The 24,172-nt window shown below is 39.4% G+C and overlaps 2 protein-coding genes across 7 annotated transcripts; both read right to left on the reverse strand.

The window, feature by feature from the left end:
* Positions 1–41: 41 nt before the first annotated feature.
* Positions 42–19,116, reverse strand: atf2 (activating transcription factor 2). 5 transcript variants are annotated; one of them, XM_042426725.1, is made up of 12 exons: positions 18,938–19,112; positions 18,213–18,285; positions 16,651–16,747; positions 16,448–16,566; positions 16,237–16,362; positions 15,587–15,765; positions 14,231–14,345; positions 12,058–12,150; positions 8,253–8,495; positions 7,175–7,381; positions 4,476–4,581; positions 42–2,096 (listed from the first exon to the last, which is right to left on the reverse strand). In XM_042426725.1, the coding sequence occupies exons 2-12, from the start codon at positions 18,258–18,260 to the stop codon at positions 1,861–1,863; spliced, it is 1,569 nt and encodes a 522-aa protein (XP_042282659.1). In that variant the 5' UTR covers positions 18,261–18,285; positions 18,938–19,112; the 3' UTR covers positions 42–1,860. The 5 variants fall into 5 exon arrangements, with proteins under 5 accessions (XP_042282659.1, XP_042282661.1, XP_042282662.1 ...); XM_042426727.1 differs by lacking the exon at positions 18,938–19,112 and adding an exon at positions 18,792–18,864; XM_042426728.1 differs by lacking the exon at positions 12,058–12,150 and having other exon boundaries at positions 18,938–19,116.
* Positions 19,117–20,890: 1,774 nt separating this feature from the next.
* Positions 20,891–23,500, reverse strand: atp5mc3a (ATP synthase membrane subunit c locus 3a). 2 transcript variants are annotated; one of them, XM_042425605.1, is made up of 5 exons: positions 23,402–23,500; positions 23,117–23,213; positions 22,252–22,326; positions 21,558–21,748; positions 20,891–21,452 (listed from the first exon to the last, which is right to left on the reverse strand). In XM_042425605.1, the coding sequence occupies exons 2-5, from the start codon at positions 23,153–23,155 to the stop codon at positions 21,338–21,340; spliced, it is 420 nt and encodes a 139-aa protein (XP_042281539.1). In that variant the 5' UTR covers positions 23,156–23,213; positions 23,402–23,500; the 3' UTR covers positions 20,891–21,337. The 2 variants fall into 2 exon arrangements, with proteins under 2 accessions (XP_042281539.1, XP_042281540.1); XM_042425606.1 differs by having other exon boundaries at positions 23,326–23,402.
* Positions 23,501–24,172: the final 672 nt, after the last annotated feature.

The following is a 24,172-nucleotide window of genomic DNA, read 5'->3' on the forward strand; positions in this document are numbered from 1 at the left end:
TTCAGGTGAAGTCAGACTGGAGAATCAAATGGAAGCAAAGATGGATTTTAAAGAGATATTAAAAGGTTTATTACAACAACTTATCAATTCAAATTTTATACAGAACTTTCACAAGTTACAAGTACACATTCAACACAGTATCACACCCCTTTTTTTTTTAGCAATTAAGCCAAGGTAAAACAAATAACCAAAGCTTTCATAAACTTAGAGCCACAAACCAAGTTGAAACAACTTGTTTAATGATATTTATCTGACTGAGACATTTTCGAATTAACAGTTAAATTCTCGCAGAGAATTATTATCTCATGCAGATAGCACATAACAGTAAATTTTAAAAAAAATCATATTTTAAGAAAACAATGTTAGCATCTTGTAAAACTACACAGTAGTAAGCCAGTACGGACTAAGAGAGAAAAGGCAAAATTGACTTCATGGAGTGATTTGCTTCCTACGATTATTTCAATGATGAAATGCTCACAATTCTTACAAGTAGTAGTGTTTACTCTAATATACAACCTCTTTAGGTTACTTGTCGAACAGCGGAGCAGCATGTGATTCCAGTTCACATCTGAATGCTTTAATTTTACATGACATGTCACTGAAAGGCCTATCCTAATGATTGAAAGATTCAGGTTTTAACTGCTAACAGAGTTCATGTGATCAACAGGGCTCAGCTACAGGATCCAGACTATCCTATAAAAAAAACAAAGTACATAACACCTAGAAAGATCACATACAATGTATCATTGATGTTATTTACAATGTTTTCTAAAAATGTCATCTAGAATTGCAATTGATGAAAACAGCATTATGTCCCTAAGTGTTCTGCATAAAGCCATAAACAGTCACTTATAAAAGCAAAGACAGTACACAAAGCAAGATATTTCCTCTACTGAGCAATAATGTTCATGAGACCCCTTAATCTGAGAGAACAGCCATCAAATCAAGCTAATCGGCATTAAAACTGTACGGAAATAATTCATAGAAAAACATTAATGGCACTGAATTAAGTCAACATCACCATGATTGAGTAATGGAAAAGGTACTGCAATCACCGCTTCAGGAACAATCAGACTACAGATGGAATGTTAATGAAATAACACGCATTTCTAAACAGCCAACCTCCTTAAGACTATTTTACAGGCAGAGGTAAGCTCAAACATTCAAACTGCACGATGCAACTACAGCTGATCTCACTCACAGAAAAGTTGTCAAATTTAAAATCAGATTCAGCCATTTACATTTGTGTAATGTGACAGTATTCAAATCTACGTCTAAAAAGCTGCCAGTACTTAACGTGTGGACTGTCGAACTCTAAAAAGGTAAACCTGTCATCTCTCAAAAAATGTGCAAAATGGAAAATGCAAATTATTTAAAAAAAAAAAAAAAAAAAAAAAGTAACAGCTCTTTATGTGACATCATCATAAAGATAGTGCTTCTTAAAAATCATAAAAACAAACAAGCAAAACAAATTACAAATGAGCAACAACACACTTTGGTAAAGTCTCTAACAATTCACGGATCAACCTGCAGGCTGATCGCTGTCAAATAAAAAAATATATAAGATTAATAAATAAGTCACACATAAATACAAAAAACATTTTGTGTTTTACATCTTCACGTTACACTTAAAGTGCCTATTCTTTTGTCTTCATCAATTCCAGAGAAAACATTTGCATTTTTAAAAAGCATTGCCTATGGAGGACAAAAATGGACCAAACAAATAAAGCAATAAAGAATAAATTAAAAACAGTACGGTCCAAAGTGAAGCTGCGAGAGAATCCCTTTCCTCTGTCTGTGAGAGAGATTGAAGAGGCAACAGCGCTCCAGTGATGAAACTCGGGCACGGTTTGGGATGAATCAACTCCCTGAAGGCTGGGTGGCGCCCCTCCGCGGCAGGCCCTCCTCTGTGCTCTCGTTTGACGTGGTGGTGGTGGCGGCGGCGGCGGGTGCGACGCTGGACGGGGCGGAGACGGCCGGGGTCGTGGAGGAGGAGCTGACCCCGTTGGAGGTGCTGACGGAGCTGTGCTGGATGGCCTCGTTCTGGGGGCTGCCGGGGACGGACATCTCCTCGCAGCTCTCCTCTTTGTCAGAAACTGTGTGAGGGGAAAAAAAGAGAAAATAGCCGCTATAATGTTTGGATTTGCTGCTTCCTGCTGTTGCTTTAATTAACAGCATTTACCTGCTATAATCCGGAAAGGCTCAGGAAAGGTTTGTCACGTAATCGAATGTAAAACAGCTATTTGCACATGGCGTGCGCAAACCATTTCATTAATCCCCATAATGCTACTTTTGCACCCCTTCCTTTAATTAAAGCTCCAATGTCAATTTAAACCCACATCATAAGGGTACATTACATTCTGGGGCATGTGGCAGTGTTTCCCATCCCTAACTGCATTCTCATTTGTTTTTTGTTACCTTGCCAACTACTGCAGCGACAGATGATTACAGCACCTGATTTTAATGATGCTCACACTGGAGAGTAGGGAAGACTTGGAGTCGAAATGCCACCAGCTGTTAGGCAGTTGCATTGAATTAATTGGATCCTGATGGAAAAAAAAAGGCTCTACTCTCATGCTCTGTTTCATAAAGGAATAAGGAGCACAATGATAATTAATATTGCTAATGATATGAAGTCACTTGTTATGGCACTTTGTAATTAATGGCTGGGTTTTTGAGAATGTAAAATATGGATTCCATAGCAATAAGCTGCGACTGAAGTGTAATACAAATGTCTTCTTGACGAGACTTTGACCGTGTGATTTAATGTAAGTGAATGTCAAAGCGCTAAACTCTCTTGCTGTTTTACTATGCAGAAGGTCAACCTCTGAATAAATCAGCTTGGTGGTTTTGTTCCATGTTCAAGTAAGCATTATTACTCCTAACGACATTAGGGGCTGGCTGGCTAATACATCACAATACTCAAAAATTCTGCTACCCCCGAGCGGCCAGAGCTTCTTTCTGCTCTCTGCTCTCTTGGATTCTGAATTCGGGGGCTTGCTGTAAAACAGATGGACAGCTCGGTGTGCCAAGTGAAAGCATGTCCTGGCTTGTTTGCGGGGCAGTCTGGATAATGTCCTCCCACCTGCCATGGGTACGCCTGGGCAGGACGATGAAGGGTATTACCAGGTCTGGAGGGCAGTGTAGCCTTGTGGGACGTGTAACAGTGAGAAGCTTGATGAGGCCGTTACAACAGAGAGGGTCGTGGATCAGTCAGAGTTAAATATTGTGCTTTACTAATTAGTGAAATAGATGATTTCATTCTCTGTTCACGCCCACATTATCCATACGTTTGCTTTTTCCTTCTTGGCTCGTCTAAAAATCCACCCCACCTGTCATCATGAGCCGAACTGATGTACCTGCGTATTTGGATGAGGTTATATTTTTTTTCAAACAGGGTAAAAAAGTGCTCCAAATGTCATCTTTCACAAAAAAAAGGTCTCGAAACACCAGAACAGACATGAGAAAGATGACCCAATTCATCCGTGGATCCTGCTAAAAAAAAACAACAATCCAGACGACACCAAATGAGATTCGGCTCTGACAGCCCACTCTAGCCTGGAAACCATCAGTCCCATAGTGCACATGACGTGTGTCAGTGGGCTGGTTAGCTATAAGGGATGCATAATGAACAGCCAAGCTTGGTGGACACCCCACAATGAGAACGCTCTGCAGTCTTGTCAAGCTTGCTGCTTTAATGGACTCATTTCAGAGGCAATCATTGTCAATACAAGTCAGCGGAGGCGTTTAGGAATACAGTAGAGAAGCGGCTTGGAGCGAGTTCGTTCTCATTGCATACCGGCTCATCTGTGAGGGAAGGTGAGTTATGACCATAAAATCAAAATGACAGAACCCCTGGTCTTCGGAAACAAAGAAATATGGGTGGTATAATTCTAAATGAGATCATGTGAAGAACAAGCGCTGGCACGGAGACGATACTGAACAGACAAGAGAAAATTTAAATGAAGTGGGTACAAATGGTTTCCTCTAACAGACTAAAATATTCATAAAGATGATTATTGTATGTCGAGTAAAGACATTAGAAGTTATATTTTAATTAGCATATGTAGATGTTACAAATAACCCAAATATTTGGTTTCTGAGAATCCTTCCTGCAGCAAACAGATGACATTTAGCTTCATCTAACAAATGTTGATTTCAGTGTCAAATGAGGAGAAAACAATCGCTTGCTCGTAGATACCACCTGTGGCCTCTTGAAAGGATTCGGACATGACATCACACTGCCAGTGAGAATTTGTCTCAAACAAACACCTGCCCATAAATATCTGAACTTTTGCGAAGTTTTTCAAAAACAAACCAAAAAAAAAAAAGAAAGAAAGAAAGAGATCTAATATGTCAATAGCTCTTTTCTGTTTGGCCGTAAGTAAGACATGTGCTTCTAGTGGTTGGCTGGAGCTCATTTCCGACGCGTTTCACTGGAAGCCTCGGGCTGAGAATAATGGAGCATTACTCACTGTGATAGCCAGATTTCTTCTGCATGGCGGTTACAGGGCAATCTTTATGAGCCAGAAGAAGCTGCTTCAGCTGAGCCACTTCGTTTCTCAGCAGGGTGACTTCACTCTTTGGGAGAAAGGAGACATACAGCAGCACTTAATAAAATGGTCACTCTGGAGCATTACAGTGTGTCAGATATGAGGACAAAGAAGAACCTTAGAGAAGTCAAATTCCAGTTCATTACAATAGGATTTAGATTATATTAAAATTTTATTAAATGAGTTTGTGTTTAACCTAGAGCCTGACCGATACTTTTTAAAGGGGATATCGATATCAATATTTGAGAGTTAAAAAAATCCAATAATGATATCATGGCCAATGTAATTTTTAAAAAATCAACATATAACATACATATGCAAATATTTTTGTTAAGAATCCCTTAGTTTTTTTCTAAGAACTGTGACCAAGATATTACCTAAGTGAGACACTTTACAGTTAAAATGAAACACGTCAGTGCTCTCTGGTGGACAAACTGTGTAAAGGCGATATCTCAAACATATCTTAAACATTTAAGCTAATATCTGCAAGTGTGTCAGCTTCCTGATTTATCGGTCTAGCTCTAGTTTGAAGCCACGATTCCAAACCACATGTTGACACAAGTAAAAATCCACCCAAAACAATACAATACATACACCAAAATGTGGTTGAATGTGGGTTTGTTCCCTCTCTAAATGTACAGGTGTATCTTTTATCCAACATGGGATTTCAATGCCAATTATTAATGGTAAATTCTCAAGACCTCCTCTGTACAGTAATCCCACATGACCACAACATGACTGTAGAAATACTCATATTTTCTTGTGGAAAAGTAACAACATAATGGATGAATTCAGAATAGTATGATGCACTTCTTCATTTATGTTTTTCCTGCGCAATAATTATAAGCCTTCACCAGCTACTGACCAGCACATTTGTCATAGGTGAGCTGTTCGAATTGTCACTGCAACTTTGTAGATGCTGCTGAGATTTACACTCTCGTGCCGTTACAGCTCCCAGGGGAGCTGAAGATTTCTGCATGTCGTAAAAGAGAGCCACATTACGCTGAAGGTGACTTTAACTGGATTTAGAGTGGCCAGGGGCCCGCGGAACACCCAATGGCAGATTTAAGCTCCTTCTCTTCTCCTTTAAAGGACTATGGGCGGCTTAATCTATTAGTCTAAAAGCAGCCAATTTATTTGATTCCATCTGTTTAGTCTTGCTGCTGTTGGCAGGGTTGAGCTATTGTGAGACAGATTTAAACACAGCTGGAAGGAGCGTATGTATCATATGTAGCCAGTGCCATTTTCGCTGCGCTTCCACCATGGCTGCTGCCATTTAATGCCAATATAAACACAGGCGTTGTTTAAAACTGTCCTTCCAATTTGTTCCAAAGACAAAAGTCAGAGATGCCAAACATCCTTTACAAAATGCAATTTCACTATTTGGATGTGGAAAAACTGGTAACTATTACAGCTTAAAAGAGATAATACAAAGTGTTTGGTTGACTTCTAACCCTTACGCACAGAGGGTGAAATACATGTCAGAGCTGTTAGTGACACAAAAAACATTTACTCACTGTTCAAGGAACAGTATCATTAAACTGCATCATACCTGGAATTTTATACAGGACTAAAACTGGACTTTTCAGAGTTAAACTTGTTATTAACTTTGCGAATTAATCGAAACTGAGCAAATGGGCCTAGGGTGATGCTGGGAGCCCTGTGAGCTGCTTGGTCTGACACCTCATTAAAAAGCCAGTTAAGGATATGATGTTAAAATAATTGTGCATCATTAGAAGCAGTTTCACTGATCAGCTGGCCCATGTCAGCATGGGGTTTTTTTTAATTTTTTTTTTTTTTTTTTTACAAAAACTGCACTGCTGATTAATGCCTTCATATAAAGCGCCTTTTTATTCTCTGCCACATGTTGTTCCCTTCTTTGTAGTTAACAGCGATGCTCTTCTTGTTTATAACCCAATTCACTCACCTATCCTTCCCCTTTCATCTACCTACATTTAAATAAAATCTCAGCTAGCGCACCCATGACAAGTGGTGATAACTTGTTTTTGAACCAGATATTAACGACATGAACCCATTTCCTTCCACCGCTGTCTATCCCCTCCTCCAGCCTCCACGTCTTACTCTGCTTTCATAGAAAAATAAGACAGTGAGCAAATAAACACCACATCTCATTTAATTGTCTGGAACACCGATGTGCCGCACCCCCGGCTCACACTTATCAACAGAGACAGCAGATACATGAACTGTTTCGAACTTGTCAGCATCAGATCCTAATTGCTTCCAGCTAAATGAAGGTTCAAAAAGACACCTTTCCCTAGGAGATTTTTGAGGCCATTCAGTAAACTGCTGAGACAGAAGCGAAGACACGCTTGTGTGCGGCTGACATCTGGAGGATACATCTTTATTGACAGGGACATATCGATGTAAGGGGCTCACACACCGCGGCTGTCACACGGCATCTCTTCTTAATGGGCTTTAATGACTTCATCACCACAGAAGGGAAAAGTCTGCGTACACACGCTTACACCCACAGCACACGATGATAAACAGACATAGTCATGCATACGTACACAGACTGACACATGTGAGCACAAACCCAGAGACAGATGAAGTTATGGTTTTCACATGCACTAGCTGAGGGGAAAGAAGTAAAAAAGTACCTGAAGCTGTCCATTCATGGAGTTGAGGTCCTCAGCCTTCTTCTCCAGGGACTGGACCCACACTTTCCTTTTCTGCCTGCAGCGAGAAGCAGCAGCCCTGTTACGCTCCAGGAACTTGCGCCGCTTCTCATCGGGGTCTTCACTTGTGGTTCTGCGCCGCCGACCCCCTGTGCTTGGAGGGTTTTGGGCAGGGGGCACAGGGGAAGCCTGTATGATAATAATAATACAGGAAAATAACTAGCAGAACGAAACCACCGCCGCATCTGTAATCTACTGCTGACATCACTGTGCAGCACTGCACACTGCACACAGAGAACTGAGCTGCTGTGGTTACAGGCTCACAATACTGCAGTTACAGTTACTAATCCTATTATTTTCTTATTTTAGTTGCATTTACATGCTGAGCAGGAAAATACTTTCACCTACTGACCCATTTTAAAGTGTTTGCTTACACTTTACACTTAGTGTGAGGTCAACTTGATGTGTTAAAAACAACCCCCGCATTATGCTATTGTGCTTACAAAATGCTTTAATACAGGCAGGAATTATTCTCAGAGCTAGAAGAGAGCAACAAGCACATTGATGTATCTATTCTGATAGTGCTGATATAATACCTACTTTTTCATGATACCTTACATAGAAACATGAAAATATGTTTTTCTACAAAACCCTTTTTTCATTTAAGAAAAAATAAATTTTGTCTAAACACAAGGAGCCAAACTATACTTTGTGTAAAATTGACAAAATTTAAATTCAAATAAGGAATTATCTGATCAAAGAATTAGTAAACAATATCATATCACCATTTGATGAAAGCTTTTCATTAGTATGGCTAGTAAAAAAGTACCAACATTCAATAGTACTGTAAATAGGACCCCTATCTGCACTTTCTGACACACTGAATGAACATGCCTAGTAAATGTGGTGCTTTGACCTTGATAACATGTTCTGATAAACAAAAAAAATTATTATTCTTCATGCACACATAGCCACAGATTACAGACTGACAAAGAAAAACATTTCTTCCAAAGAACACTGGTGAAATACTTGTCCGAACACTGCATGTCTGAATACTTACAGGTGTCTCTGTGGTGGAGGTGGCTGGCTGCTGGAGGGAATGGGGAGAAGGTTCCTCAGTTGTGGGCAGGTGAGGAACTGGAGCTGGAGTCAGGGCCACGGCTGCGGCCGGGGCTGGAGTTGGGGTGGGGGTCGGGGCTGGAGAAGCAGGAGCAGCAGTGTGAGTTACAGCACTGCTCTGGACTTCACCACCATCTCCATTGGTTACCTGAGGAAGCTGCTGGCTTAGCGTGGCTTTCAGTTTCTGGGGAGAAAATCACCACAAGGGAAAAAAGTCAGGAAATTGTTCATGCAAACAAGTACTAATTAATACACAATGAAAAGTTGTTTATTCAGTAATGTAAATACTGTAAAAAGGAAGTCAAAACCCTCATCATTCAGCAAATTTAAAGTGTGAATTTAACAGCTAACATTTTTGACGGAGGGTATCAAAATTAATTTTCACTGGCCGTCATAGCACATGTTTTTCACTATATGACTGAATTTCAAATGTGATTATGATCTTGCAAGCAGTGGTTGTCATTAATTGACACTAAAATCATAAAAAAGAACCAAAACTGTAGGGCTGTAGTCTCCTGGTCGATTAGTTGGTCGATATGCTCTCGTCCGACCAAATTCTCATTGGTCGTATAATTGCCGTCTTACTTTCATAAGGAAAAAAGTGTTTAATCCATTATTTCCTGCGGCAGGAGGGACAGACTAACAAATTACCTGTGAAAACGGGGGGGGGACTTTTTCCCATAGACTTACATTGTGAAAGAGACATCTGTAAATCTGCGGATAAATTTTTCTGAGCGTCACAACCCCCACGAAATGACTTGTCTCACTATCAGAATTAAATCTATTCGGTCTGATCACATTTCAAAAGCCTAGAAGAGCCACATGATTGAATTGTTTTAACCCCATTCAAGTTAGCCGGAGGGCTAAACCGGAAGTAGTCGACTCGGCCAGTGAAAGTCACAAGTGCGCATGCTCTATGGGCCGCACAATGCGGAAGATCCGGGTACTTTCATACCGGGAAGTTGATTTTTTTTTTCTTCATGCCATGGATGTATAAAGAGAACTGGATACAGCGTCGGAGGCGGGGCCCTGCTTATTCTTATGAAAGTTGCTCAGTGGCGCGTGAAGCCAAAAAAAAAAAAAAAAAAATCGACTTCCCATATAACTCCATTAAGGAATACGGCATTGCGTAGTATGTTGGCGTAGCGAGTGGGAAAAGAGTGAGCGGCAGGAAAGTGACGGAGGATGCGAGCGGAGCAGAGGTAAACGTCAGTAGTAAGTTGTCAGTCTGGCAGTAAATGTACAGTGCAGACTCCAGTGCAACAGTTAATAAATGCTAAAAAGTCACGTCTGTTGTTTCCCCAAGTGCTGGGAAAGTGAAGGGGTTAGCTCCAAAGTTAGCAACAATAGGTTAGCCTAATCTGAAGACACAAAACAGAGAAATAAAGAACGGAGAAATGTGTGACAGCTGAGTTCACTGTGCACTCTGTCCCATTACACCCCCCCCCCCCCCCCCCCCCCCGTAATTAATCGATTAGTTGAAGATTATGTACGATTTCAGTCGACCAAGATTTTCTTTGGTTGACTACAGCCATACAAAATTGTTTATTTACATCACTGAAAACTCTAACCTTTTTCTAAGAATACAAATAATCGAAAACTGAAATCAGGTCATCCAAAACTAACTTAAACAACACTTAAATTAGACACAGGCCTACTCAGCCTACCTCTAGCACATGCAAAACATGTATTACAGGTTGTAAATGAGCAAGCAGTGTGTGGCATAATTTTAAAAACAAACCATCAAGTAACAGAAGTGCTTAGCATCTTTAAACAGCTGTGGGAACATTTAATGAAATGAGAAACCCAACAGATTTCAAGACACAACTCTACTGTCTACAAGAATACAAAAGAAGTGGAGGAAAGAGGTACCAAAAGATGGCTGACCACACCAGAACTACCATGAGTATTAAGCAGTTAGTGAGCAGACTGTAACATTTTGCTTCAATGAAACTACAGCACTGTGTACTAGAAGCAGTTCTACTGATGTTAACTAAGGAGATATCCACCCTCTACATGTACTGTAATGTTCCTTTTGTCCCCAATTTGAGATAAAACTCAAATAAAATAGGGTTCTAAAATAAAAAGATGAACTAAACATTTTTTTACAAATAGGATTAAAATAATCTTGCAAAGTAACAAGGCAAAAAAGGAACCGTCAAGACACTCCTCAGATTTATTTTGCATAAGTTCAGGCTGAAATCTTATCCGATACCAAAGCCGAAGGACATCCACAGCACATAATGTAACCTAAACCATCCAAAAATTACTGTTTTGAACACTATGGATGAATATGATACACAAACCCATTCACAGAAACTACTTCTTTACAGATTGGTGTCCATGATTCACAGGCCAATTCCTCTAGCATCAAACACTGAGCAAACAAGGTTAAAGTGAATGAGCCTTTCGAAGCAATAACAAAGTGACAGGGAATACATTTACATGAGAAAACTGAGGACCGTGTTATTCTAACAACTACCTTTGCCAGACCAATCTATCTACCAAATTAGTTTATCGTGTAATACCCTTCCAGAAGCTCTTCTGGCAGAAACAAGATATTATTCTCTTGGAATGGCCCATAGAAAGAGGGAAAAGCCAGTCAGATTCATATTTCATCTCTGCCATGGAAACCTCATCAGTGTAATAACCCTCCATCTCATGGGTGTTATTCAACCATCTGCTACTATATTACTTATCTTTATTTTGCAACTAATTAACAGCATAATCTTCTAAATTCAGCAAGTTAATTATCATTATTGTGGTCTTTGCAGCATCATCAGTCCTTGTAAAGTGCCGTCTCTGTGCCCCCTGAGATCTAAGTGGGGGCTGGGAGGAGGCAGGTTGAGCGGGGGTCTGTTTTCTTGACGCGGGCTCATTAGGTGTTTGCTGATGAGCTGAGTGTGGTGGGAGGCACCGGGAGTAAGGGGGGGGGGTGCAGGTCAGGCAGGATTCTGCTGAACAAAAGGTTCCATGCAGGGTGAGGCCGACTTAATGTGCCTCGCTGAGTGTGTGCCAGGATGCCCCCAGCTGGTTTTCACTGGTAGCCCCCCTCTGGTTGGCCCCGGTGACGGTGTGCTGAGCATGGCGCTGTCTCCGTGTTTGTCATCTCCATACCCCATGATCCCCGACAACCAACCCCCTCTCCCTCCTCCTCCTACTCCTCCTCCTCCTCCTCGCCAGTCAGGATCAATCCTTCCCTCCCAACACACTCACACCTCCTGTCCGCAGTTTATCTGTTAATTTCCTCAGGCATAGCATGCTGCGAACACTTACAGGTTTTGTGGTTCGTGCTTCATCACGTTGCCACTGATCTTCCTCACAACACTTCATATCCCTGCCCTTTAACCATCGCTTTTTATACTGTAGGAATCGGTTACAAGACTGCTGTGATTGTGTTGTCGCCAAAGAGAATGTTTCGGGTTGTTTTGACCACACAGATGCAAAATACTGCCTTAAGAGTAGCAGGATTATTCTAAATCTGCAAGAATTAAAAGCTTTTTAATCTTTTATATGGCAAAATCCAGATGTAAAGTCCATTAATGAAAGGGTGATTAGTAATTAAAATCTAACAACATACTATATGTAACCCTACACATCCAGTCTTTCTGTAGCACCCTCATCTGGTCAAAGAAAGCAAATACTGTCAAACTCTCTCATCACTTTGGTTATTATCTCTCTCAGATGGGGAATAACACACTCAACATGGCAATAAAAGTTTATGAAAAAGAAGAGATAATAAATACCAGCTTTGCCTCTGATTGGGCGGGCTGTGGCTGTGGCGAGGGAGGTCCTGGGATCCCGGGGACATTAGGCACTACGGTGACAGGTCTGACAAGCTGACGGCAGAGACACAGGGACGGATTAGCACAGAGAAAATTAGTCGTCACCAGTAAAAAGGCAGGCAATACTCCCCACAACACAAACCCGCGGCAGGCTCTCAGAGTTTCCTCATATCTCAGTCTCATTAGGTTGGATGGCCTGTTATTTTGTGGAAGTTACGCCACATGGAGATGCAGTGTGCACACTAATGAACCTCTGCCTGCCTGCGTGAGAGCATATGGGAAGCTGAAGAGAGGATGGAGAGACACGAGTCTGAAGGCCGAAGCCAGGCCTCCTCTCACAGCCGCTGACAATGAGACAGAGGGAGGGTGAGGGAGGGTGGGGGCTAGAGAGGGAGAAAAAGAAAGAAGGGGGGAGGAGATGATTGAGTGAAAGGGAGGCCCACTGGTGGCTTATGTTCTCATCTACTTTTGCCCTCCTTAACTTGTCAACAGCTTTCCCAGTCCCCACAGACCGGGAAGATAGGTTTTTTCCCTGCTGTGCCACTATCAGGAGATGATCATTGGCCGCTCAGTGTTCCATACAGACAATCAGGACTACAGTGAACAACAAGACAAGCTTCCACATGGGGGAGTTCAAAAGATATCAAAAAAACCTTTGCATATGTATTTCCAATATGAGACACTGTCATGGGTTGCAGTTATAATTGGACTGCAAAACACATCAGCAGTATCATCTGTCTGCTCTGCCAGAAATCAAGAGTGTTCATTCTGACTGTCCAAGGACAGAATTCTTTTTTCTTTTTTAAGATTTCTTTATTGTCATGTCTCAGCACACATACACTGAAACAAAATTTATCCCCTGCGTTTGACTCATCCTATACACCTTGAACAGTGGGCAGCCGTGGTTCAGCATACAGGGACCAACTCTTTCAAAACTTTTTTTGCCAGTGGTCAGGGGCACTGACAGGAGTATTAACCCTAACACATATATGCCTTTGATAGTGGAAAGAACCCGGAGCAACTGATGGAAACCCACGCAAACACGGGGAGAACATGCAAACTCCATACAGAAAGGACCTGGGACGGCTGAGGTTCGAACGCAGACAACAGTGCTAACTACTAAGCCTCCGTGATGCCCATGACAGCAGTGAAGTATCCTGGATCAGTGCCTGCTGTGCTTAAGCCAAGTCCTGTGTCTTTCCCACAGAGACGCACAGTTGTGCTCTAAAGTCTATTATTTCACTCAAGCTCTCCAGATTTGAACTGACTGCCAAATCTGCAGTGCCAACATTGTAAATACTCCCTCTGTCCAAGTAGAGCAAAGAGAACATGTGGCATTAATGTATCACTATTGTCTGAATGTCATTTGAAAAGGACTTACTGATGTAAACCAATATCCGTACACAATCTCAAATTTAAAACTTGGATAATGCAAGCAAAGAGTGAATTAAAGCCGCGTTCTTCCCATGGAAATGATGTGCTGTATGTTAAATCTGCATGATGCATCATCTGGATGCAAAGGGCCAATATTTCACACATAAATCACGTTGTTTTCTACACACTGGATTAAAATAGTCATCTAAAATTACTCGCCTTGAGAAAACAAATGCTTTCGTTCATTCTCGTCCTTGAAAATAGCAGCTGACAAAACAATTCCACCTCAAGGTCCATTTAGCAGTTGTTCTGGAGCTTTGTGACATGATTGAAAGTTCCAGAACAGCTACTAAATGGACCTTGAGATTATTTTGTCAAATGTTGTTTTCAAGGTTAAGAACGAACTCTGAAGCCAACATGAACAATAAATCCTTAAAATATTGAAATAAAAAGGAAATTTAAACATTCACATGAAGATCATGTGATATGATCAAAAGTTACAGAACAGCTACTAAATGGACCTTGAGGTGAGAAATAATTTCTTACTAATTTACTTGTTAATGACATCCCATATTTGTTAAGAGACTAAAATTGCATGTATCCATAATTCTCTGATTGTATCAATCAATTAGTCACCAAAATATCAGAAACAGCAATAACAAAAAGGCTGATTTCAAATTTCAAACAATGTCTTAAAACTCAGTTTTAACACACTGAGACACACATTGGTAACAACATAACAAACCAGCAGAACACTCACAGGGATTGTAGTTGGAATATGTACACTTGAGCTTGTAATAGACGCAGGTATAGCGACTGGCATGGTCTGACCGTTAGGCAGCTGTAAGAGCACAGGGAAGGTGCCAGACACTGGGCTGAAGGAGGAAAGAAAGAAAACAAAGTAAGTAAAATACGAAACAATTTTATGATAAATACACAAAACAGAATCTGTCACAAACTGATGACAAAGGTGGCAACTAATAAACAATATTCTGTCATATTCAAGCAACAACTGATGGGAGAATAACATTGAAACAAAACAGAATGCAACTCAAACAGGACTTAAAGTAAATAATACAGCAACAGGTTCAAGCAACATTATTAAAAGAACATGTTTTATTGTCACATTAGACCCCATAAGTGACATCAGTCTTGTCAAGATATGGACATTTGCTTCTTAAGCGATTCCTTTATTGGTTAAATACACCAAATCATCTCTGTCAGGCTTCCTCAAACATTTATTTTAATACTGGAGGTCTTTACATACAGTGTGTGAACCTCTTTATCAAGTTGTTTTGGGTTCATAATTTCTTCTAATTGTATTATTACTACTACAAATTCGTTTTTTATAATACTTTTGGCTATAATTATCATTTAACCAGCTTAACTGCTGAGGTATGGGGCCACAAGGACTCCACAAAACACAGATTTATAATTATAATATTATACCGCATGTCCATGTGTCCCTGCATAGATGATTGTTCAGACAGATCTTAAACAAATCCAATTTAACTCACCTTTGACCTTACTTGAAACTTACTGTAGCTGTGACAAGCACTGAGGTGATCCTGATGTTTTTTTGTCAATATTCTGAGCCAAAAATTATATCTACTAATCTACATGGCAGGTAAATCTGAGCATGTGATCATTTCACAATAATACAATTATTTAATTAGAGTTCAATAACTACAGTTTCCATGATGTTTGAATTTTGTGCCTCAATGGAAAATGTAGATGTTGAACCTTAAAATAATAATTGTTGTATCTTTGTTAAAATGACAAGGGCCTCAAAACAAAATACAATACAGTGTAAAGGCTCAATAAAACCTTTATACACACTGAACATACATTGTGACAGGGATGATTATGTGTAAAATTTCCACTCTTTATTTCACCACTCAGAAACTTATTAGGAGCTGTTTGAGCAATGCTGATGTCATTTTTGAAGACGGGACTTATGAGATCTACAGCCAGAAAATAAAAAATCCTGCAAATAAATCAAAAACAAAACAAGCACATGCCTCACACAGACGAAACTCCACACAAATAATAATAAAAAGAAACTATGATTTGATAAAACTATGATTCTTAAAAATGGACATTTTGAGTTACTTACACTATAGGCCTATTAGTGGATGGGACTTGGGTAATAACAGAGCTAGATGTTGGCGATGGGAGAGCTTGCTGTATTACAACATTAGCCTCTGAGGTTGCTAGAAGTACATTGGGAACTTGGAGGGATGCAGGATGGACTATAGTGGATGCTGGCAGTGAGGCTGGCTGCAAAGATAAGTCCTGAAAACATCATACAAGATCTTAGCTGCACGAAGTGTTTAATGAACACCAGACTAGTAAATTGTAAATTAAGTAAATTACTTTAAATGACAAAATGTACCCAGATTTCACTATCTTTTTTTCCTAAATAGTAGAAACTCAAGAGCTACAGAAATGAATAAAATCATATTAGTTCAAATCTAATATCTCGCACAAATTTCTCTGGATAATCATTCTGTGCAGTACTATTAGTATTTTTCACAGAATAGGACACAAGTATCATCTTTGGAAGTTGAGACAAAGTCAAATTGAAACAACCAAAGTAATCCAATCGGTTATTAAATTAATATTAAAAGTAGTGGATCTGCATATTCAAGAGTAAATTACCAATCACAGAAGCAGAAGAAGACCATTTAATCACTTTTGATGACTACCCTGTGACCTCTTTGATAAGCACAAATACCAGAAACCAGCTTATTTCAAAGAGTTTACCTTGTCGTCATTTGTAGTAGATTCGGGGTGAGGCAGAGGGCTATCTCGATGCGCCTCCAAAGCTGTGGGTGCCTCCGTTTTGTTGCGTATGATAGGTGTTGCGAGAGGTGACAAATCCAGTGGTAACTACAGAAAAATAAGAATCAATCACCTTGTTAGAACAATTCAGAGATGATGATCTGCTGAAGGTGAGTTTAACAACAGGAACAACCTTCTTAATGTCATCTTCAGTTGCTTTTTTGAAGTCATGGTCGAACGGGCTTGCGAGTTCATTGAACAGTCCGACCTCTTCGCAGTTCTTCAAAAAGCGGGTGGGTGTAGGGGTTTGGTCTGCAATGGAGGAAAACCTCTAGTACACACACTGGTTGACAAGTATCAATTACATCAATATCTCTCAACTTCAAGAGCTCTTACCAGCAATAATGACACTGTCATTTCTCGCTGGGCCAAACTTCAGGGTCATCTCATGTTTGTGTTTGTGGACAGCCAAGTGGTCTTCATTTGTAAATCTCTATGTGAGGTCAAAAAAGAAGACAGGCAGGACAATGAGACAGGATCCAGAAGAATAAGGTCTGGAGCACACATTGCACACGTCCTCCATTACCTGGAGGCAGTCAGTTTAAACATCTATTATGCTTTTGTCCACCTCATTTATATCAATGAGAGTAGAGTAAATATTAGAAATGATATAACACAATATACCAGCCCTCAAAATGACCTTTAACATTAATAAACACCTCTTTAAAACAGCTGTTATAAACAGAACATTATAATCTCATTGAAGATATGATGACCACCTTTAAATTCAACACTTTTTAGGGCCAGAAAAATGATGAACAACATAAATTAATAAATACAATTTGTCCCCACCAAAGTGCAATTCCTGGAAGAGTGGAGATAAAACTTTTAGACCACAATGTTGGGAAACTCTGGTCCATGCAACTGTTTTAAAATGAATTTATAGACAGGTGACAAATTAAAAGGAAAAACTGGTACAGGTCTGAATGCTTGACCCCTACAGCGAGGGGATCTGGTGACTCTGTTATGCTGTGGGGGGCATTTTGCTGGCATGGTTTGGGTCCCCTTGAGGGAAGGGTCAATGCAAATCAATACAAAGTTGTTCTGAGTGATCACCTTTATCCTATGATGAAATATTTCTATCCTGATGGAAGTGGTCTCTTCCAGGATGACAATGCCCCCATCTATAGGGCACAAGGGGTCACTGAATGGTTTGATGAGTACGAAAATGATGTGAATCATATGCTATGATCTTCGCAGTCACCAGATCTCGACCCAGTCGAACACATATTATAAATATATATGACATATATACATATAGTTGAATTAGTTAAAATGGTAAAATATGAAAATTTACACATTTCAGATTTCTTTAATGTCTCTTCAAAATTGTTGATGGGTTGAGGGGTGGCTGCTTGGACCTATGACTTCAGCATTTTGAAAATCCTGGTTTTAGGCCTGTCCAAGCCTGGACGAGTGAAGCAAGCAACTCCTCAAAGTTCACTGTGTGTCACCTGCTTTATGGTAATTTGATAACTTGGGTATTTGTTTGGGAATCTGCACCACCAAAGTGCAACATCAACTGGGTATGACATTGTTACATAATCTCATGGCCCTATTTGTGTCCAAAATCTAGTTATAACATCCTTACAGTTTTAGTTTATATTGTGCTCACATGGTGCATTTTCCTAAATAAAGTTGTGTTTCATCACTTCATCAATTACAAACTATGACACACTGAAAACCTGGAGCCAGATAGTATTCTGGTAAAGGGGTACTGGCTGGTAAAATACAATGAAGCTGCCACCTATAGTGTGCACTGAACTTGAGGGAGGACTTGGATGCAACAGGGGCCCCAAAACATGTTCATCCAGCCGTTGGCCTGTGTGTGCAGCTTTACATAATAATTTGAAGTAATGGCACAAAAAGTGACATTTTTGAGAGCAGAGTGGACTTACCTGTCCACACCCAGGAGCAGTGCATTGGAAAGGTTTATCATCACTCATATTAAGGAATTCCTGTTATGTCGCCCTGAAATGAAACAGAAAAAAAGCACAAGCGGGTTAACTGTTTACAAATAATGTCTTGGATCCTTTGAGATGTACAGTCAACATTGTGGCTAAAGCTAAAATACATTTAAGGAAATGGACAGAGGTGTTGTCGAGAAATGTGTGACTATCAATGACCGTTAAAATATTTCTGTGAAGGTGAAAGTCCTCAAAAATGACAACAAGAAACGTGGACAAAGCTGGTCGATGATGGGCGGTTGCTTTGGTTGTTTACACCTCAGTCTCCTAATAAAAGACGCTAAATTCTCTACTTATCTTTGTCCAAATACGCGACTGAGGCGGACATATCCTGAGCTGATAACTTCTACTGGCTCTCTATGTTGTCAAGATAACCTCTCATGAAGAAAAAAAGGCATCACACAAAACCTAATAACGTTATAATTGCAGGGGGAGCGATCATCTGTTCCAGTCGTTTCCATGAAATAGCCTTAGCCCTGCGCTAACATACAACCGTCGCCATGTTTGTACCTAAATATCACTGTCAACAGAGGACATGTCAACGTTTATTTCGAGTCCGTTAATAGTAAAGGAGGACAAGTCCCTCACAGTGCCACAAATTATGTATTTTGCAGAAGCTTTGTACCCGTTCGCACTCAGTTTAAGTGGACACTTACCCCTCAGCCACAACCCTTGATGTCCAAAATCCCACGTTCGTAGCGATGTATCGCGAGAGTAGCGTGGACTCTTCCGTAAACGTCTCATTCTGACGCGCTCTGATTTATCTTTTTTTATTATTGAGAGTAATTCATTTCGAAACATCAAGGCATAAACCATAACAACAATAAACACCTCTGAACATCCAAGGCACAGATGAGAAAAGATAGAGAAGATAAAATAAGACTAAGATTTGATAAGAAAGATAACTTAAATTATATGAAATAATAGTATAACATAAATAATATTGGAAATACATTTACAAACAAATTAATGAAATACTACTACTACCACTACCACTACTACTACTACCACTAATAATAATAATAATAATAATAATAATAATAGTCTGCACTCATAGTTGCTCTAGACGTCATTAAATATTTTCAGTTCTTCATAAGCTCGGAGGAGAGACTCCTTTTTTCCCCATTAAATGTTATTTTCTGTTGTGCTAAATTTTACATACATAAATGTAAATTCAATAAGTCAAGGCCCGAGCTGAAGAGGTACTTTGACTTTGAAATGCATTAAAAGAGCTTAGAATTTGATTTACACTGACCAGGAGCCAGAATCTGTTATGTATTTATTCATCATGATTGTCCATAATCCAGTAGTACTACATAATAGTGATATGTTTGTGTTTAATTATCTTTGTTCAGCTTTGTTGTCCTTGTTTTGGCTGCATCTTCATGTGTACAGTATCTTCCTGAAGAGTGTAAGAGTATGTAAAAATATTGAGAGCCACTAGAAACCAGAGCCAAACACCTTGTATGTGTAAACATACTTGTCCAATAAAGCTGATTCTGATTCTAGTTTTTGAACAGATAGACAGGAATGTATTTTAAATAAATAAAAAAATAGGCATTCTGTTGCAACTGTGTTTTAAATAACATTTACTCTTTGTGTTTTGTGGTAAATCTCAAAACCTGAATGGTATTTCACATACACAAAGCAAATGTTTTCTAGTTCTTCCCCTAATATAAATAGCTTTTTGAGTTTCACTTTTAGACTCCTTAAAGGATAGGTTCACAATTTTTCCAAATGTGTCTTAAAACAATGGTCAGGTGTCCATACGAACATGGAAAGAGGTTTTCCTCACTATAATTATTCCTCCTGTTCATACTGGCTGTTAAAAGATCCCCTTCCAATGTGCTTTGAGTGTAAGTGATGGAGGCCAAAATCAACAGTGTGTCCACACAGTCATTTTGTGCAAAAGTGTATTACAAGTTTATCTGAAGCTGATATGAGGCCTCAGCAGTCTGAGTTAGTCATTTAAAGTGGATATCTGTCACATTTACAGTCTTTTTAGCATCAATTCCCTCTTTGTGTTTCCCTGTTGAGCTGCAGTGGAAATATAGCAACAAAAAGAGGAATTTGGCACTAAAAACAGAATAGAGGGGTTTTCCTTTTATAATTCCACTAAACTACTAAACACGGCTCTTATAAATCTCACCAGTACATTAAGTGTTTGCTTTAAATTTTATGTGACATCCTCAACTGTGAGCGACAGGTTTTTGTTTGACAGTTACTAGTTCTGTAATTTCTTTTAAATCAGCAAGTTTAGGGCTGAAGCTAAGGATTCTCTTACATTTTTATGGAATAATCTGTAAATTATTTCATGAATCATTTTGTTTATAAAAAAACAGCAAAAAGCCAATCACAAGTTCCAAGGTGATTTGTACAAAATGGCTGGTTTTGTCTGAAAAAAATAAAACCTAAAGATAGTCGAATTTCTCAAAAGTGAGAAATACATAAAAAAAAAAAAAAAAAAACACATTCAATCTATTTACTAATCATTGAATAGCTTAATTGATTATACCAAGTTCATTCCGATCCAAATAGCCAATGTTTTGATTCATGCAGGGACTTCGATTCATGGCATTCAAAAAAGTCAAAACTCATTTCTTTTTAGCTCAATTAAATTGTCTAGATTTATTCAACGCCATTTACAAAAGCAAGAACTCACTTGCTGCCTAATTACAGTACTATTTAACTGCAACTGAACCAGAAAGGTGGACCCCAAAAAGCTTGCATGTGATGCTCTGAGAAAACAAGGCTGATTCATGGCAAGTCTAAGCAGCTGCTTCACAGAAAAGATGACATTCATGAAAGCCGACTGCTTCCTGTTGAGCTAGCTATGATATTCCAGACATAAAAGTTGCTGCCATTGTTAAATAGTCAAATACATGTATTTTAATCACGTAATTTCTTACATTTGTACAATACATGCTTTGCTATTGACAAGTGTCTGAAAGACTTGAAAATGTACATTTCCATGACACCAAGACGGAACAATTTTGGTAGCCACAATAAAATATGTAGTCACATCTGTAATGAAAGTGGTGTATGACAGCAGAGTTTTACATAGCAAACAGGATAAGGAAAGCAACCATCAAACAGAACAGTCCCATGGCTTCAGACAGGGCAAATCCCAGGATGGCATAAGAGAACAGCTGCTGCTTCAGAGATGGGTTCCTGCAAACAAAAACAAACTGTCAGCATGTCTATTCAAGAAGCACACACCAGAAATATATTAATCCAATATATATATGTAGGTATCGTGGCAAAACTAAAGCGAACCTAGCATAGCCAATGATGAGACTGCCGAACACTGTCCCAATACCAGCACCGGATCCGGCCACTCCGACTGTAGCGGCTCCAGCGCCGATAAACTTGGCAGCAGTGTCAATGTCCCTGCTGACAGCACTGGTCTGGAAGCCCCTCAGTGCGACCTGGGTGAGGGGGCTCTGTGGCATCAGAGCAACAGTGCTCTGGAACAAGAAAAAAAAACAAGGACCGTGAACATTTCCCTTAAAATCACTCAACGTGACAATGCAATTAGCTCGCACACAAATAATTCATTCATTCATTCATTTTCTTTACCGCTCATCCTCTAGATCTCAGCTGACAAATAGTGCTGAAATTAATTGTTTTAGTGACAGCCATCCTTAATTAGACGACATAATGACTAGACTCTAAATTTCATGATTATAATTATTATTATTGATAATTTTGTCAAGTATAAAAAAAAATCATCAATTTCTCCATCATTTCAACCTTTAACAGCTACTGAGCTGAATTGGTTTGTCTTTCTTCTGTATTTAGACTGTCAGACTAAGTAATTTGAAAATGTCAAACTGGACATTTGCCATTATATTTGACAGTTTATAGAGTAAATGGCTGGAGCCAATAATCCAACTTAGTTCTAAATAACCTGGAAACTAAACAGGACAATGACGTGCAGTCCCAGTAGAGAGCCAGCGCTGCTTCTTACCTCTGTTTTGACATCAGGCCTGGACAGCACAGAGGCAGACAAGGGTCTGTAAAGAGCCCGGGAACCAGCACGGACCTGCAGCAACAGAATAGACACATAAACGGTACAGATTTAGCTCCCTATGAGACACAAGCTCACTAAAAATATCAAACATATTGTTGGTAATTATTCCCAGCAAGAGGCGGCAGGCACAAGAGCAGGTGAAAGACACCTTTAATGTCACTTTGTCACAGTGTCATTCACTACAGCGTACACAGTGTATGACCTGTGGCGTGTACTATGAGTACTGTAAAAACACACTTGTGGTTAATTTAAAGATTTTATTTATTAATAAAGAGTGACAGCAAACTATAGAAAACCTTAGCAACAAGATTACTAACAAGCAGACCTATAATACTTAAGAAATATGACCTTGGAGAATGACAGCTCAGACTGCATGTATTTAGGTACAACCAATGCCCTTAATTATAATTTCTAATTTAATTGTGCAGGTCTGTATGAGTGTAAGAACTGAACTGAGCGTTAACATCGGCTAGCAGCCACTTCAAATGACCTTAACTAATGGTTCTCATTGGAAATGTCCGCTATGAGCTTACAGCAATGACACACTGGCGGCTTTTTTGACACACCTTTAAATGCATCGTGTAAATTTTCAGTAGATCTGCAACACTTGCGAATAAAAGCTTGTATGTTGATATGTGCTTTAGCATTAGCTAGCTTGGGTAGCCTGCAGGCCTAGGCTGCAGATACCCTTGCCTTGACTGTAGTCAAGTTCAACCAGAGGCCCACTCGGATTTAACGATGATATTAAGGAAGCAGGACTAAAATTCACAGCACAGAAGCAGCAGTAAGAAAATTAACTCACCAGAGCCGGCGTGGAGACGAACTTTGCACAGGCGTACATTTTCTACTTTAGGTAGTTTTAACCGGTTCGGTCAATTCTGGTCGAAGCCCGGGTCTCTCTGCGGAGGGAAGACCGCACAGATTTAAGGTCAAACGGGTGTTAAAACGCTCCACAGAGAAAATAAAGTCACTCATATGTTCATTCACATCCACTCTGCATGCTGTCCTCACTTGTGCGATGCCAATGTGAAGTTTAACAGAGGATGAAAAAGGATTTGTAAAGAAAGACGCCTCATCGCATACTTACCGACTGCAGAGGTCGAACCACAGTGAACGAGTGCGCATGCGCGATGTGATGTATGTAGACAGGCCCGGATGATGACAACGGAAGGTCATTTCACAGAAACTTTATTTAAAAAGGACAAAAAGAAATCAGGATTATTGCTAAGTAGGTTTGCACATACAAGAAATTTTCCTTGGGGTTGTTGTGGTGCATAGAACTAAAAAATATACATACAATTAAGTAACCTAAAGACTATAAAAAAGAAAGAATTTACAAAAAAAAATATGTTCAATACATTCTAAGTGAGAAGAGCAGCTACAGGTTTAAATTTTAAATATTAAATAGAAGAGAATGAGATGAAATATGCAAAATATTGACCAGGAGTAAACAGTATATGTAGTGTGCAATTAATAATAATAATAACAATAATGATAATAATAATATAAGACAAGTTGTATTCATGTAATGCGCCATGTTAGATAAAAAATCCCAGATACTTCTGAAAATATGAGATTATGGGAGGTTATGTTTAGGGATGGGCATCATTAGGATTTTATCGATACCAGTATCGATACTGCTTATTGATACTGATACATATCAATACATTTATTGATATTACTCTCCATAATTTGGTGCAAAAAAGAGATGACATGAGAAGATGTGAAAAGATTCAACAGTTATTTATTTACGAACAAAACAATTAAATTAGAAGTGCTTAAACCCGATGCTAACTGTGTCCTGAGTGAATGACTACAGTCTTGTTTTTATAACAATTAGAGCTGTAGTCAACAAAAG

Source organism: Thunnus maccoyii, chromosome 11 (assembly GCF_910596095.1).
Source record: "Thunnus maccoyii chromosome 11, fThuMac1.1, whole genome shotgun sequence".
Classification (NCBI taxonomy): Eukaryota; Metazoa; Chordata; class Actinopteri; order Scombriformes; family Scombridae; genus Thunnus; species Thunnus maccoyii.